At 42.7% G+C, this 18,190-nt stretch overlaps 1 protein-coding gene across 2 annotated transcripts in view; it reads left to right on the plus strand.

Annotated features, from left to right (window-relative positions):
* Nucleotides 1-18,190, plus strand: part of MCU (mitochondrial calcium uniporter) — a 99,603-nt gene that overhangs the window by 72,141 nt on the left and 9,272 nt on the right. For both annotated transcript variants that reach the window (XM_076339443.1, XM_076339444.1), the window contains exons 2-4: nt 12,511-12,580; nt 16,686-16,856; nt 17,782-17,886. In XM_076339443.1, coding sequence (XP_076195558.1) covers nt 12,511-12,580; nt 16,686-16,856; nt 17,782-17,886 — 346 coding nt within the window. The remainder of the gene's footprint in view (nt 1-12,510; nt 12,581-16,685; nt 16,857-17,781; nt 17,887-18,190) is intronic.

Raw genomic sequence — 18,190 nt, forward strand, 5'->3', positions numbered from 1 at the left:
GCTGGCTCATGTCCAGCTTTTCATCCACCAGTAGCCCCAAGTCCTTCTCGGCAGGGCTGCTCTCAATCCCTTCATCCCCCAGCCTGTACTGATACCGGGGCTTGCCCCGACCCAGGTGCAGGACCTTGCACTTGGCCTTGTTGAACCTCATGAGGTTCACACAGGTCCACTTCTCCAGCTTGTCCAGGTCCCTCTGGATGGCATCCCGTCCCTCAGGCATGTCGACCACACCACTCAGCTTGGTGTCATCTGCAAACTTGCTGAGGGTGCGCTCGATCCCACTGCCGATGTCACTGATGAAGATATTAAACTGTACCGGTCCCAATACGGACCCGTGCGGGACGCCACTCATCACCAACCTCCATCTGGACATTGAGCCATTGACCACTACCCTCTGGATGCGACCATTCAGCCAATTCCTCATCCACTGGGCAGTCCACCCATCAAATCCATACCTCTCCAGTTTAGAGAGAAGGATGTTGTGGGGGACCTTGTCAAAGGCCTTGCAGAAGTCCACATAGATGACATCCGTAGCTCTTCCCATGTCCACTGATGTAGTCACTCCATCATAGAAGGCCACTAGGTTGGTCAGGCAGGACTTGCCCTTGGTGAAGCCATGCTGGCTGTCTCGAATCACCTCCCTGTCCTCCATGTGCCTTAGCATAGCTTCCAGGAGGATCTGTTCCATGGTCTTCCCAGGCACAGAGGTGAGACTGACTGGCCTGTAGTTCCCCGGGTCTTCCTTTTTTCCCTTTTTAAAAATGGGGGTTATGTTTCCCCTTTTCCAGTCAGTGGGAACTTCACCGGACTGCTGCGACTTCTCAAATACGATGGATACTGGCTTAGCAACTTCATCCGCCAGTTCCTTCAGGACCCGTGGATGGATCTCATCGGGTCCCATGGACTTGTGCACCTTCAGGTTCCTTGGATGGCCTCGAATTTGATCTTCTCCCACAGTGGGCAGTTCTTCATTCTCCCTGTCCCCGCCTTTGCCCTCTGCGGCTTGGGTGGTGTGGCTTGAGCACTTGCTGGTGAAGACTGAGAGTCATGGAGTACCTCCGCCTTCTCCGTGTATCCAGGTAACCAGGTCTCCCATTTCGTTCTGGAGAGGGCCCACATTTTCCCTCATCTTCCTTTTATCCTGACGTACCTATAGAATCTTTTCTTGTTGCCCTTGATGTCCCTGGCCAGATTTAATTCTATCAGGGCTTCAGCTTTCCTAACCTGATCCCTGGCTGCTCGGACAGTTTCTCTGTGTTCCTCCCAGGCTACCTGTCCTTGCTTCCACCTTCTGTAGGCTTCCTTTCCGTATTTGAGTTTGTCCAGGAGCTCCTTGTTCATCCATGCAGGCCTCCCGGCGTTTTTGCCTGACTTCCTCTTTGTTGGGAGGCATTGCTCCTGAGCTTGAAAGAGGTGATCCTTGAATATTACCCAGCTTTCTTGGGCCCCTCTTCCCTCCAGGGCTTTGTCCCATGGCACTCTGCCAAGCAGATCCCTGAAGAGGCCAAAGTCTGCTCTCCTGAAGTCCAGGGTAGTGAGCTTGCTGTGCGCCCTCCTCGGTGCCCTAAGGATCTTGAACTCCACCATTTTGTGGTCGCTGCAGCCCAGGCTGCCCCTGAGCTTCACGTTCCCCACCAGCCCCTCCTTGTTGGTAAGAATAAGGTCCAGCATAGCACCTCTCCTCGTTGGCTCCTGTGTCACTTGGAGAAGGAAGTTATCATCGACGCATTCCAGGAACCTCTCAGATTGCTTATGTCCTGCCGTGTTGTCACGGCAAATCAAAGCCAATTTGTAAATCGCCACCTTCTAGACCACTAAACACCTATCACAATATATTAAACCTAGTTTAATTGATATGGAAAAGCTTTAAGGAAGTGACCTAGCCAAAGATCTCCCATTACTTTCCATTCCAAATCCCCCTGTCCCAGGATAATCTCTTTTCCCAGGGCTGTTGATTCTTAAATGGTCTTAATGGCTAGAAAAATGACCATTTTTCTAGTTGCATTGTTTCCAATTGTCTCTTAATATGAATACTGAGGTTTAATTCATACTGGAAAGAAGTGTGAACTGCAAACCCTTTGTAGCATGTGTATCTTTCTGGTTTACAGACTATAATTTGGCAAGTAGTTCAAATCAGCTTTTCAAGGCTGGCTGTTGAAAACTGATTTGTTTTGTGTTGGATCTTCCTTGTGTCTTATTCTTTGGATGAAGCTGCAACAGTTTCTGTGGGAAAATTTTTTAGATGGTTAGAGGTATAAACACGGTAAATGTTAGGTTCTGGATTTTTAAAACAAAAGAAAAATACTTGAGCTGAAACAATCTAAAAAACTGCAATTAAAATCCTACTATAACAACTGTTGTGATCTGGATGATATAGAATTAGTAGAAAACAGTATTTTTAAACTGAAAAACAAAATGGAACCAAATGTTTGGGAACTCCTTTCATAATGCTCCCCTATAATCCTAGTTTATCATGTGTACTGGTAGTGGATAACCTGATAACCATTGAAAACGTGCAGGAAAGTTTTTGGTCTGTTTTTCTTTAAGGTTCTTTAACTAGTTATTTAACTTAGAGGCATTGACTTAATCATTATATAAACTAAAGGTGTGTTTGTGCATAGTGCATGTGTCCATAAACCCAGTTTCAACTAGTTTCCCTAAGATAGAGGAGGAAGGTCCAGGAAGTGACAGAATTAATTGGCGCTGATGAGGGCCTGGCTGCAGGCTCTGCAGTGGCACCTAATGGGGAGAAGCAGCCCTTCATTAGGGTGTTCAGCCTCTCATCCCACCGCGCTCAGCTTGAAGGACGTGACTGAGCTTTCTCTGAGGGCAGCACTGGCTGTCAGATGAAATGATGGACCTTAGTTACTAGTTTTCCTGAAACTGTTTGGCTGTTAGTGCTTCTGTCGTGCTTTCATGTGTTGAAGTATAATAATGCTGTTCGGTTTTGTAGTACAGTAATTCCATGCAGGAGATGCTGAAATGAATAGCTTTGAGCTAGCGAGTTCTACTGGGAGATGCCATTACAGTAATTTCCTTTATCAATGGTCAATTAAATAAAAACCTTTTGGTCTCTGGGTCTCCTTATCTTCCCAGAGATGACTGATGATGAAGTGGTCAGTGCAGGCAGTGGAGTTCCAGTCAGACCGTTTGCTGCTGAGGTTGGGAATAGGTGGGTTTGGGGAGCAGTCCCACGGATGATAAATGCTTGTCTCCTCCAGAGGAGCAGGACCAAAGTGGCTGTTCTGTGTGCTCCCTAGCCAGGCTGGAACTGTAACACAACGGTGTTGAGGAGCTTGGGAAACACTGCTACGTTTGTGTTTCCGAAACTACACAAAATGCTATTGGGTACCATATAGTTGTTCCTTGTGCTCTACAGAAGGGGTCAACCCCAGTTTCCTATCTCCTCACAGAGAGGCCCGGTGAGATAAACTGAGGAAAGTCTAACTGGGAAACCTTCAAAATGGAATTTAACATGCTATTTAGACATCAGGTTCAAAATAAGTGTGTTTGTGTTCTTACTGCAGTTTATTAGTATGTCAACAAAGATCTGCCTCTGCAGAGCACTGCCTTTCACTTGTGTTTAACTTCTGCTGAGTTGCCTTCTCTAGGCGCATACCTATGGCACGCAGTAGGTGAGCATTGCGCCATTTCCTCTCTCAGGGTGGAGGTGGGAGGCCATCCTGTGAGGCCTCCTGTGAAATAGTCAGGTACAAGGTACATTGTTAACTAAAGGATATTAAACATTAACATATAGGGATATTAAGTTCACATAGAAGTTTCCTTGATCTGTGGTCTGGTAGCAAAACAAAACAATGGTCCTCAGTGGCTTTAAAATATTAATATATTTTTCTTGGAGTTTTCTTAATTTTCTTCTGTTGCTCTCATATAACAATAACTTGCCAGGGAACGTAAGTGATTTAGAAGTCGGAGTTGCACAGTAGCAAATCTTATGGCAGATAGCATATCTAGGGGAAAAATGTCAGGCATCCACTCTTAATCAAATGGAAGATTTTTCCAGGGCTTCGTGGCAAGACGTGTGTGGGACTAGCAAAAGGATTGATTTTTTTACTGTACTAATCACACCTGGTAGTGAACTGATGCAAACTGAACGTAGACAGTGAAGAAGCATGCCAAGCTGAATGTCCTAAGCTTTGGCATTTCTTACAGAAGGAACTTGGCCAATGTTAATTGGCCACGGGTATTTGTAGCTGTTTATCAAACCTATGGTTTTTGTCTTAGGACCTGAACTGAATGTGAGAGTATCTGTAAAATTTATCTGGCACTTCTGGGTCTTAAAATACTTTTAAACTCCCCAACTAAGTGGGGACTTAACGGTCCTCATAAAGGATTCAATCCTAAAGCTAATTCAGTCTCCACGCTTACCCTGTAAGGCTCATCATCTGGGAGAAGGAACTACGTCTTATCTTTAATGCTTGGACTGAATTGATGTGACTTTGTTGGGTACAAAAGAACTGCCTCTTACTGTCTGAGGCATTTCTCTGCAAAGATTACTTATGTTTCTGCTCCACCGGTTCCCTTTTTGGACCAAACCCAGGTAAGGTTAGATACAGAGATACGAGATTTTTTTTTGTGGTGTTGTTTTCTGCAGGAAAATGAGCAGGGAATTGATGGTGTAGGACTCCCCCAGTACTGGGAAGTACTGTGCTGCTGTGGTTTGCAGAATGTTGTACCTCTCTATATTTCAGAGTGTGCAGCTTCTCTGAAGCTGTATGTATGCTCGCACTGACTCCGAAGTCTGCAGGAGCCTGGTGTTTCTTTTCAAGAGCTGAAAGCAAGGTTCCCTCGTTTTTGAGTTTACTTCCCTGGAAAACCAGTGCAAGTTGGCTGCTCCCCAGCACACACTGAGGCAGAAGGAAATTCCTTGCACTTGCGGAAATCACACTTCATAACTCTGCTTATTGTTTCATTCTTGACGTTGTAAGTGCCAGGGATGTGTTGGTTAGCTGCTGTTTCCTCACCGGGAAGCTCTTTATGTGGTATGACAGCAAGGTGGGACAAGAGGGGTAAGAGCTCTTCTTTTAAACTGGCTATAACAAAGACAAAAGTAATTGCGTAATGGGGTTGGTAAGTGCTAGAGGCAGAAAAACAAACACCAAACCAAACAACAAAACAACAGTGAACTGCCGTGGGGGAATCGCTGAGGGGAATCCATCTGATTCCTTTGCTCTGGTTATATGATCTTGAGCTGTGAGTGGCTGAGGGAGACAAAATCATGAACCCTGAAATCAGCGGGATCAAAACTTACTAAATTCTTCAAACTGCTTTTTAAACCATTGTTGGAAGCCCCTTTAATTTGAGAAGAGAGGTACCATCCTTTTCAGTACAGGAAGATTTAAGTAGTGAATCTGGAAATTAGGGAAAGGAATTCAACTCTGCCTCGTCTTTGTGCTCAGGTTTAAAGCTGACAGAAGCTTAAATGTATCATGGTATTTTGTTTGGTTTCTGTTTTTTCAAGCCTTCAGAATGCAAGGGAATTAAAATTCTCAGCTTTTTTTCCAGTAACTATGAGGGCTGTATTGAAGAAATGGAATTCAAACCTACTGGAATCCTACTGGAATGCTACTCCAGGAAAGCAAAAATATTTTCATAGTGAAACCATAATCTGGCATCACAAAGTGCAAGGGAGATGTTCCAGCCCTGCTTTGGGTTGCCTGCTATAGGTAGGAAGGACTGTGTGAGGTTTGGATGAAAGAGGGAGTATGGTGGTCTGGTGTACTGTGGCTATCATCTGTTTCAACTAAAGTAGGAATAGTGTAATTCTCTGTTGTTGAAGTTGTTGATGTTTGCAATAAAATTAAGAATATAGACTGAGAAAAGGTTTTGTTTTTTTTTTTTGTTGGGGGAAAAGTGATATGGATGGTGGCAAGGGAAGCACCTGTTAAAAGCGGTAGAGACTGCTTGACCAATGTGCTTAACATGTCTGTTAAACTTTTTCCCTTTCCATTACCTCCTCTTCCTTCTTTTGCCCCCAAGAGGCTCTATCAAAGCCATCAAAAGCAGTGATGTTCCTGTTATAAGACTCATCATTGCAGCATCTCCACAGCAGCAGTAATGCCTGGGAGAAAGGTGCAATGAAGGAGCAGTTGCTTCATCCCTTTTTCTTTTCCGCAAAGAATGAATCTCCTTCCTCCTACCCCCACCTCTTCCTGGACACTGTGGATTACCTGTTTCTTTTTAGGCAGATGGGCAAAAGAAGCAGGATGAGAAGGGAATATTTATAGCTTACCTCCTGTTTATGTTCCTTTCCTAGCAGATGTGATGAAGCTCTGTACTAATGCTGGAAGAAGAGAAAATTCAGGCAAGAATGAGAAGTGTGGCAAATGAAGATCATTTGCTAATGTGTAGGTCGTACGAAGTGCTTCCAAATGCAAAGATTAACACTTCCCACATCTTACTGGCATTGCCTTTTTTGTGTCTGTCCTCAGCCTGATTTTAAAACAACAACAACCAAAAAACCAAAAAAAACCCCCAAAACCAAAGAGGAACAGCACTGCAGTTCAGACAGGTTCTCATTTGCTTGACCTTCATCCACAGAAGCATTGCCCTATGGAGGCAGTGGGTGTGAAATGTTCTTTTTGGGGCAAAATCTGACCTCTCGAGTGGGATGTGAGCAAGGGCGTACTGGCAAAGAGAACAAGAAATGAGTTCAAGCCAGTGGGATTTAATCAGGCAAGTGCTCGGGTCCTGGGAGACAAGCTGTATGGTTTAAAAAGGCAGCAGTTTGGAGTTGTTGGAAACCAGGAGAAAATTGTGCTCGGGGTGTGGGGCTCCTTTGCTGCAGCCATGCTGCAGGAGTGTGGCTTTCCCCACCACGCTCCCCTCTCTGGCCAAATGTTTGGGGGTTTTGCATGCCAGCTTGCTGCAGGGCAGCAAAGCAGTGTGGTTTGAGTGTTACCCTTGCAAGAGCAAGCGCTGTTTTATTGTGTACCAGGCTCTCAAGCAGAAGCACAGTGTGTGCCTTGAAGGAAATACTTCACGTAGTATTTACTATGCGAACGTATCCAGAGATAGTAGCAAAAAGTTGGAGGAAGTCTTCCATACAAGGTTACTGATTTGTTAAACAAATCCCTGGTAAAGTTGGGCTCAATTTCAGAGGAAGACTGAGATTTTTCAAAGGGAAATCATGGAAGCAGGCCAGGGTGTCCAGGTGTCTCAAAAGAATGGAGGTGGCAAAGTAGGGGGTGAGAGATGCAGGCAGAGATCTCTGATGCCAGACTGGCCTGGTTTTCTCTTTGGAGGTTTCTGAGGAAGCCAGGGAGGATGCTGAAGAAGGCATTTGAAATTAGCGGGGCTGCACTTGGGTGCTGGTAGCAGCAGGATCCCTCTTCGCTGGTGTTGTGGGTGTAAGGGCCACTGTCAAGTCTTCTCCCTGTCCCCTTGCTGTCCTCAGGCCTGTGTGAGGGACTGCTGTAGGAGTCTTCCTCATCTGGGAACTGCAAAGGTCTTGTATGTGCTCAGACCCCAGCATTGGTTCATATGTGAAGGACTTTATTTGCAACTTTTGCTTTAATAGTTGTTGTATTGGGTGCCCAGGGGGCTGGCAGTGGGGTTGAGGGGTCTCTGAGGAGAGGCTGGGGCTGCCTCAGGCTGGTTCCAGCAGGTTATGGCGGGTTCCAGCAGGTTCTGGTGGTCCCTGGCGAGGTACAGCCCAGCCCCTCAGCCCTCGGTGATGGTGCCACAGGGAAACTGAGGTAAGAAAGGGGGAAAATGCTGGAAAAAGGAGAGGAATGAGGAAAAAAGTGAGGAACAGCCCTGTGAGCACCAAGAAGGAGGAGGTGCTCCAGGCACTGGGGCAGATACTCACCTTCCACCTGTGGGGGGGGCCACGGTTGGGCAAGTATCCACACTGCTCCGGCATGGGGCTCTCCATGGGCTGTGGCACAGATGTTTCCAGAAGGAACCTCCGTTTCCCCATGCCTCTTGAGGGGATGAAGAATTTGGAATGAAGGGGTAAAGTGGATAGTGGAAAAAGGTGTGTGAGGTGGTGAGAAGGTGTGTTAATTTCTGTCTGTTTCTCACTATTATCTACTTTAGTTGGCAATAAATCAACATTCCCCAAGTCCAGTCTGTAATACCTGTGACAGTGATTGGTGAGTGATCTCCCTGCCTTTACCCTGACCCCTGAGCTTTTTCATTGTGTTTCTCACCCCTCCTGGACATCCTGTTGAGGAGGGGGATGAGAGAGCGGCTGGGTGGGCAGCTGGCCACGGTCAACCCACCACAGTTGTATGTACTTAAATCCAGTAGGAGGTTATGTACCAGCGCAAAAATACTAGTGGTTTTGATAAGTTACTTATCGTGGAGTTTGGACAGCAGATTTCTGGTCAGAACGTGGTTTCGCTCAACGTCTCCTCTGCTTTGCAAACACAACTGGTGTGAGGGGTAAGCAAAATGGGAAGACAAAACGGGACCCAATGACTTACAATGGAAGTACTGTTTCAGAGAGATCAAAATGTAACAGACTTGAGTACAGGAGTAGAAGTAATTGGAGCCCTGAAGTGAGGGAAAGATCAATAAATGGAGCTCTTCAGCAGTTTTGAGGTGGGTGGCTTGGGTTACTGTGATTTTTGTCACTGAGATGCTAGCCAGGAGGTTTTAGGATAACCACTGTTAGAGCCAGGGAAGACATTCAGTTTTTCATGCTGTGAAAGTCAGGATAGAGAGGAAAATAGCTGTTGCTTGTTGGAAAAGGTGAGCTGCTTCGTGCCTGACTTAAGGCAGCCTCATTTAAAGGAGGCACTTCATAAATTGTAAAATAGATGTTGCAGCTGGCCCTTGCAAATGTATCTCTTACATGGTAAGAAATTTTTACATGGAAGAATGCTCTGTTTCATAAAAGCTCTGCAGCTTTTGCTGTGCTGGTACTCCAGGTAATGAGTTAGCAGCATGTTTTACTTGTGTTCTAGATCAAGATACTCACTTTTTCCACGCTTGGGGTGGTTTTTTCTGGACAATTTCTTTTCTGATTTTAATTGGGGTTTGGAGACTTGGTACCCCGAAGTTGTTACCATTCTATCATTGATAATTACATAAAGTGCAGAACATGAGCTCTACCAGTTTACTCCCTCTTTGCCCATCAGAGAGCACTCACTGGTAGATAAAAGGCTGTTTTTTCCAGTAGGTCTTTGATTAACTTTGTCACCCATGTAGAATTGAGATAGCTACATTAGGACCTATAGAGATGCTGTTATTTTTACCTTTGGATTGTCCAATGTAGACCTTCATAAGGCTGGAGGAAGTGTTCGTTTTAGCCAAAGGAGTGGGACTTCTTTTTTCTTGCTCCCTTAATCATTCTAGGAGCAAAGCTGCTGCGTAACCCTGAGCCTCTTAACATGCATCTTACTGCAGATAAGACAGGAAACGAAGGATCCAATGGATGTGAAAAGTGAATTCCTGCTTCTGTTCTCTTGAGACCCAGAAAGTTATTCTGGTGCTGAAAGCTGCTGATTTCAGTGGTCTGGCTTCGGTGCTTTTCACACTCCAAATACCACTTATTTTGCAAGTGGTGGACAAGTCTGTCTCAACTGAAACCTAGATGTAGTTATTCTGTGCTTTGATGCTGAAGTGGTGAGCTGTTGACTGTTTATCTGCAGGCAAACAGTCGTGAGATCTGGTCAGCAAAGCTTGAAACAAATTCCTCTCTGCTGCCTCGCAACTGCTTCAGTCCCGAGCCTCAGCCTTCTGGCACATTTCTGCATAAAGCTGTTGAATTGCAGACGTTGGATAAAGGGTTCAGATGTTTCACTCCATTTCAATTTTAAAACAGCCACCCTTCAAGAATAAAAATGATTGACAATTCCTTAAGCTCTCACTAACCTTGGGTGGCATTTAGGTCTCTGCTGACTTTGAGTTCATTTGTTCCTTTTTTTTCCTTTTCCTAAACAGTCTCTACTGGTTTCTTATAAGAAATTTCTAACAGCAGCATGCAAGGTGCTGTTCAGAACTGCAGGAGTGACACATATGTATAGTTTAATCAGCATCTCTTTCTGTAAAACGTAATGGCAGCATACTGCTGTGGGTTAAAGAAACATAGAGTTGGTTCAGACCTGAACTAGGGTGAAAGGATTGTCTAAGAGGTTAAATCTGGGGACGCCTCAGCTTTTTGAGTCACCTAACATGCCCTGTTTTTTAACCTGTTTTTCCTTTTCCCCTGTTCTTGCCTGTATTGTATGAGGGCAGGAGACTTCTGGAGCTACCTTACACCTGTCAAATGCTCATGGCCTTAAGGTAAAGTCTTTTCAGATGCTAGCTGATAACATCTTTCAGTTATATAGCTATTCTGCAATGGAATAACGCTGGGTTTAGTGGGCGTTAGGATTTTCTGAAAACTGCTACTAAATTTTTGGGCTGCCGTGCAAATCTGGTAGAAAGGCAGGCTCTTGATGTGCAGTATTTCAAAAATAGATGATTAATGCCATGTAAAAGGGAAGAGTAAAGCAGTGAAAAGCATGTATCTGAAAGTGCCAGCTCTGCTATGGGATTGGGTAAAATAAGTATATAAACAGTGCTTTGTGGTAGTGTTTTCTGACAGGAGGTTTTGTGCCTCACTGTTTTATACTTTATGTTCTGCCCACTTACTATTGTATCTGGTCTGATACTATTTTTAGAAGGGTTAAAATTAAAGTTGGTGTTTCAAATAGAAAAAGGTCTTTTTTTTTTTAAACTTCCTAGAGAGGCTTCCCCTCCTTAGGTAAAATTTGGTTCTGAAAACCGGCTTACATATGGTGTGGCTTGTGATCATTGAAGCTTCTGACTTTTTTCATAATATAATAATGGGGCCAAGACAGCAAAGCTTGATTTGTCCAGGATGTGAGGCTGTATCTGTGTTTTCCTTGGGTGTTTTTGAGTTTTAAATCTGTCTGTCTTTTGGTGGGGGGAGTTCCTGGTTGCTCAGCAGTAGCACATGGGTGTTTGTCAGTCCAGAAGACTTGCTATTTTTCAAATGTAAAAAGGCAAATTTGCTCTCTTGTTCCCAACACATAGGGTTTTTTTAAACATCGCTTTTGCCAAAACATGCAACTTCCCACTTAAGTTCAGTTACAGCTGTTTAATGCCCAGTTCTCTTTTCCTGTTAGCTGCCTGTTTGACTTGACTGTGGGAAGCTGGAAATGCAATTGCAATGAGGAAAATGGAAAATTACTTGACTGATTTTCATTGTCAAGACTGAGAAAAATGGAGTGTAAATACAGCACAAATGAGAGTGAATTTCCAGAGCTGTCAATGCGCTGACCACCTGGGCCATAGATCCTGCTTTCAAGACTAGTGTAGTTGAAACTATCCTCGATTTGCATAGCAGGCTTCAGAAGAAAAGTGAAGTAGCAGATAAAGCTATTTTAGGTAGATTATTGAAAGCAACCTCACAAAATATGGAGGTCTGGACAACTTGGCAGAAAAATAATCAACAGCCTGGGTTTTGTTTGCAAACTTCCATTAGAAATTTATTTAAAAAAAAAAAAGCCCTACCTGTGAGATACCTTTATAGAAACGCAGGTTTGGCAGCTTTATTTTAGAAATCAGCAAACAAAAAAATCCCATACCGTAGGAATGCCCATATTAGACTGCAACTATTGAAAAATCTGAGTGCTAGTCACTGATATATGTACCAGCATAGATGAGAGCTGGTGTTGTGCCTTATTCTTTTTTAAAATTGGGCTCTCTTGTGCCAGAATTGTAATTTCATTGTTGGGGGAGAGTTAGTACGTAATTAGTGTAACTTATCCTAGAAGGCAGACTCTAAATCGGTCTGATTCTAGATTTTCATGAACAAATCAGTCCCTTGCCAAGGTTGCAGAACATATGAACCATTCATGCGCTTTCTTCTTATTGGGCTCTTTTTTTTTATAGCTCAGTATCACGATTTTTGTTTTTTATCTTGAACTATTTGTTCTTCTATGAACAGGCATGTTTACTACTTGTATCTCTTAGAGTTTGGCTTCCCTCTGTAAGGACAAGAAAAAAATACATGTCGGTACAGAAAACAACCTAAGAGAATGAACCTCTTAATCCACAACTCCCTAACCCTCCCCCACTGTTATGCTAAAACGTCTTTTTTTTTTTTAACCTTTAAAGACTGATGCTGTTGTGTGATTTCTACTTTCCATGTCTGCGTAGTAGTCTAAATTGATTTCTTAAAATTTATTAACTCAATGTGGCTTTAAAAATACTTTTTACATTAAGGAAGAAAAAAAATCACAGCTGTTCTGTTACCCATTCTCACTTTAAACTATGTGCGTTGAGTGAGGTGTGTAGAGGTGAACTTGGCTGAGGGGGGAAACCCTACTGGGTGACAGATGGTAAGAGAAGAGGCTGTTCTTGACAGGCGCTCCTGGTTTGTGGTTACCCCTGCGGCGGATGGGAGGAAATGCCTAGCACAGGCGTTGGGGTAGGTGATGGCGGGAGGGGGGACAGGAGGTGGCACCGGGGCGTGATTCTGACGGACGAGCGGCACTGAACGCTTGTCCTTCTTGCTGTGCTTGTATTTTCCAGGTGCATCAGAGGCTTTCTCCTTGGCAGAGTGAGAGAGTGGTCTATTGCAGTACAGTAGTGCCCTCTGATGGTGAGTATTGACATGGAGAAACTCTTGGCTCACTTTTGACTTCACTAACTTAAATCATGTTCCCTGACCCCCTTTTCTGGTTGAGGCATTTTTGGCTAGGAGGTAATCCAGTTTTGAACTAAGGAAGTGACAGAGAACAAAGTTAGTCAAGAAGAATTAAGGAAATGGTCAACTTTTCTAATAACTGTCCTTATAAAACTGGACAGGCTTTATAAAGAAAGATGTAATTGTGTGCAACTGTCCAAATTTTTTTGCCAGACTTTTTCCTGATATAGCCGTGAGGCCTGTGTGATGCCTACCTTTCAGGGTACTGTGTGCCCTGTTAACTTTATTTACGTAATGAAAGTGCAGCTCATACCAGCTACTTGCTCAAACGGTTGAAAGCACTGTTGCAGTGAATAAGTTGTGAAGCCAAGGCAATTTTGTTCCTTTATTTAAATTCTGGGACAGCTCAGACATTAAGCTTTTTTGATAAGGTTGTCATAACATAAAGTAAAAGAATGCACTAGTGGAACTTTAAAAACCTCAGTATGCCAGAATGCAAAGAGGAAACAAGCAGCTTTGAGATCACTGCTTGCTTAATGTCTTCATGCTGTGCACAAAGACTAGAGCACTTAGCCTGACGGACACAAGTGGTTAGTGGATCCTCTCCCCGTTAAGGCTTGTTAATAAAGCCTTGAAAGCTAATAAAGTAAAGGCTTACGGCACAATTACTTCCCCTGCCAGGATATAGCGAGTGTGTGCAAACACAAAGAGAACATGTCTGCTGTGTAGAACTCGGAATAAAAACCTGAAGACTTAAATAGGTAGAAGTGTAGAGGACACGTGAGGTTGAGAGGATAATGTAAGTGTGTAGCTGCTTGCCCGATTTGATTTTACCTCCCCTCATATTGTGCTTGAATAGTTCTCTTGTTATTTCTTCCAATAACTTCACCGTTACCAGTAGTAAATGTTCAACACTGACTTCTTTGGCCACACCCTTTTTTTTTTTACTGTACCTTTTTTTGGCCTAATGTATTGCTTAAGTTGTTCTTATGCAAGAACAGAAATCTTTAAAAAATAGTAATGACTTGTTACTGGTGCACATATGGTTGAGTCAAAACTTTGTGGTGCTTGGATGGAATTCCTACCTCAAAGCAGCCTCATGCTTAATATAGTGTCTAAAGCTTTTAAAATCCTCCCTGGTCTTACTTAGCAGCATCCCTGGCCAGGTTGTAGGTGTCTGTAAATGTAAGTGAAATACCCTTGTATACAATTACTTTCTTTTACTTGTCCCTTGTATTTAAATACTGGCTTAAAATTTAATCAGTGAAGATTAGCCAAAATATTAGCTCTATAATTAGTGAAATGCCATAATGCTTTGTCCACTTAGTAACTTGTAGTTGCCCTCATGCAGGCAGTCCACAGGGCTGTCAGAGCAGAGGGGAGAGCAAGGCAGACAACCATATCAGAGTCTTGTTAATAACTTTTACTGGAGCTGTCTGTTGCTGTCTGTTAGGTTTGTGTTATTGACATGTCCTTTGGATTTTTTCTTTTTTTTTATTTGCCTCTGAGCTCTTCTCTCTCCAATGCAGTAAAAATCTGACCAGACATTACTTGTGTGGGAGGTGATGAGAGGATCAAACTGGAATTACGGACTTTTCCCACCAGTGAATTAGGCTAGAAAATTACTTTTAAAGCTTTTTGTAAGGAAAACATTAACCAGCTGTAATTCCAGACTTACTGAGCCTGTCCTCTGAAAGAAATAATTTGGTCTTTAACACTTCACCTAAGCTGGAAATCCTTGAGAGAGGTTTTGTGTGAGCTACCAATGCTGATGGCTCTTGGTGCAGTCTGGCCTATTGCGTTTATCACAGTGGTCTCTATCTGGTCTGTGGAGGGTTAAAATGTGGCAGGGCTGGTGCAGGTAGGCACTTCCTCCAAAGCTGGCAGCCATGGAGCTGTGATTGTTGTGTTATACCACTGGGGATACATGGAAAAGCATTGGTGCAAACATTATCTGTTTTGCTCTACAATAAACTGGCTCGCTGCCTGTATAATCAAGGCAGTGTTTTAAATAAAGAATGTTTTTCATGTTTTGTGGTTATGTAAGCAGTACATAAATTAATGTTGTATATGCTGCTCACAGAACCAATGAATTCAATACTTAAGTGGCTATTTTAAGCTTCTAAACATGTTGATCATTCCTTCTGAGCCTGCTATCACAAGTGTAGCTAATGCCAATCTATTTCTTACCAGTCTCTTGCTCAAATACTTGAGTGAAAGAATGCAAAAATCTGATGGCTGGTGTCATAACAGCTGCTGATAAGGAGCTTGAAATTCTGTCTAACTGTCCAAATAAATTGGCAGTTTGCTTTATTTTTTTCAGTAAATATCTGACTGTTGTCTCTGAGTTTTAATCTTCGAAACACTAAAGCTACTAAAATCCTGTCAGGTGTCTGAGTCTTGAGAATAGGCATTTACAGGCTTCCAAATACTGGGGCCTCTTGGGATGCTTTAGTCATTTTAGATGTCCATAATTGGTCACTTCCACCTAGTCTTTAAAGATGACATGAGGACCTCTTTGTCAGCTCTGGATAGCAATCCCCTGGAAGAGGGAAAGATCTTTGGTACATTTGATTCAATTCATGAAGGCACGTGACAGTAAACTCAAAACCCCAAGAGAACTCTTCTGGCTTTGTAGAAGTGCACTTGGCGCGTCCTTTCTCAACATCCATGAGCCTCCCTTTTGGAAAGGCATGTCGCCCCAAGACTTGTCCTAATGTGCAAACGATCCTGTAATAAACGAGTTCATCATCTGGCAGCAAATCACTGAAAGGGGAGGTATAAAGGCTGTTGGTGGCAAAAATTTTTGAACAGTGGCATGCTGAGAAATAGTTTCATTTGGTAGTTAAAATGACATTATTTGCTTCTATTTGTATTTGCGTTAACTTCTTTGACCAACTAGTTTTGATGTTAGCTGCTTAAATTGACTTGGCATGTCAATACATGAGTTAGATGAGTTTAAGTAGATGGTGTGGTTCATGTAGTTGGCCAAAGCTACAACAGGTGGGAATAATAAGCCAGATGCAGTGTGGGTGGGTGCGACTGCACAATCCTTGAGACATGGCAAATGCTCTGTGCAATAAAAATGACCTTACATTTTTACATAAGAAAAATATGTAGCAATCTGGAGTGAATCATTTTTAGGTGTGCTGCTATATCTTAGCAACTACTGCACCGGGGGAATATTTTGACTGTTTGTGACTCAGTAGAGGGCTTAGGGAATACGAACTCTTAACTTTTTTTTTCTATGTATGGATATCCTGAAGGACACAGAGTGGGCTTTCTTTCTGGCAGTAAAATAATAACTAGCTTACAGTTCATACAGGTCACTACCATAAATTTTAGAAGGGTGCACTGAAATCTTTAAGAATGCTCTTGAAAAAGCTCCTGACAGCACTAAAGAAATGGACAATGTTGTTTTATCTACACCTAAGAATTAATGTCTGTCTTCTGAAGTACAAAGTATATTGATCCCATGAATTTTAGATTAAATGACCTTGAAGCTTAAATTTAGAGCATGATTCCTACAACCTCATACTCCTGACTGCTCTCTTAAATATTTGTTGCCTTAGGACAAAGAGGAGGAAACCAGAACTAAACAAGAATAAAGAGGTTTGAAGTAGGTCCTTCCTTGATGGTCTGCCTTTGTCTTCTGGGCTATAAATCCTGATAAATTGCAGTGTTTTGTCTTCCATAGTCCAAAATACTTTGGTTCTCAAAAACTAATCAAAAAATGCTGTGCTGCCATGTTGTGGCTTTTAGCTATCATGTTGCCTTTAGTATAATCGTGATTGTGCTTAGCGTAAGTGTCTTCTACTTTTCCACAAAGCACAAAGTTTAACAGATACCTCCAAGTTAATGGGAGTGAAAACCTCTGACATCCCTCAGTTTATCTTTGATGGACACATCTCTTGATAAAAGATGAACCAAAAATTTCAAGTCTCTTTCATGTTCAGCTCACAACCATGTTTGCCTTTTTCTCCATGGGACAACTACAGAACTATTATGAGAAGATCTGTTAATTTTAAATGATAAACTTGTATTTTTGTCATCTTTGTAGAAGTGACGGTCGTTTACCAAAATGGGTTACCTGTGATTTCTGTGAATCTTCCATCCCGGCGTGAACGTTGCCAGTTCACGCTTAAACCTATCTCAGACTGTGTTGGTGTGTTCTTACAACAGCTGCAAGCAGAGGACCGAGGAATTGATCGGGTTGCAATCTACTCGGCAGGTACTGCTGTTTTACAAACTAATTGATTTACTTGCTTGCCAGCTATTTTCATCCAGCCTTTTGCTTTTTAAGTAAAAGCTTGTTACGGTGTGAGTTCTTGGACATTCCTGAAAAAATAGAAGGTAGAAATGCCATTCCTAGAGCAGGAATACTGTTAGCTGTCCCTGTGTAGTCAGGTCTAGCCAAGGAAATCTTGACTGTAGAATGAAGGAGGAAAACATTCCTAATGCTTAGCTTACTTCTGTTAGGACTAATGTCTATGTTTTTGGTGAGTTTCCTACTATATAGTATGAAAGATGCAAGCTATGCAACCTATGTAAAGGTTTTAATCGATTTGTAAGGAATTGGGTATAAAAGGCAGTACAAGAGAAACAGTGTCTTGCTTAGCTATGAAAACTCAGTCATGTTTCACTTAATGTCGTGTTTTGCTCAATTGCTATGTATCTGCCAGCCACCAAAGCTCTGGAACATCATGAGGATGTCTTATGAAAGTGCTGTCAAAGCAGATATTTCCTTAAAAGTCTTGGCCTGGGGGGGAGGTGTTTGCTAGGTTAGCAATGTCAAAGCTATCCAATACCAGAGATTGAAATAATTTCTAATGCCAGTGGCGGGAAATGAAGGTCGCTTAAGTGGATTGTATTGCAAAACGTAATAAAGTATTCAAAGCGTGCGGGATGAAGGGAACTGCTTTTTATAAGATGATCCCAAATATCACAAATTTAGAAAAGCAGTTGCATATGTAGCTCAGCTAGTATTTGCCATGTAAGGTCTCCCAGTATATATATCCGTCTTGACAAAGAGTATCGTCTGCGGGGAAAATTTCACAGTCCAACAACTGGATTTGGGATGGCATTATAACTTAGCCACAGCATGTTTAGGTACTTTGTTTCTACTGTTTAATGAGTTGTCTGTGTTTGCCTTACAGATGGCACACGTGTTGCCTCCTCCACAGGCATAGATTTGCTTCTGCTGGATGACTTCAAACTGGTCATTAATGATGTCACGTACCATGTTAGACCACCAAAGAGAGGTAAACCAGCCTGGTTCTGGTAAACATCATAAATTTTAGTATTCAGTTCCCTGTTTAATTGCAGCATGCTTTATTAACTTGTTCATGAACATGAAGTGTTATTTCTAAAGGAAACCTTGCAGTTTCTAATCCTGCCCTTGGAGTCTAATTTAGCAATACCCAAGTAATCGGGGTAGTCAGTGATGAAAAGCAAATATTCATTCTGCTCAAAGCCAGTACCCCCCATAAGAGGAATAAATGAAGAAATGTAGTTTCTTTTAATTTCTAAATTTTTCTGAATTTTCTTCTAATTACTGAAAAGTAA

This window comes from Aptenodytes patagonicus, chromosome 5, assembly GCF_965638725.1.
Source record: "Aptenodytes patagonicus chromosome 5, bAptPat1.pri.cur, whole genome shotgun sequence".
NCBI lineage: Eukaryota > Metazoa > Chordata > Aves > Sphenisciformes > Spheniscidae > Aptenodytes > Aptenodytes patagonicus.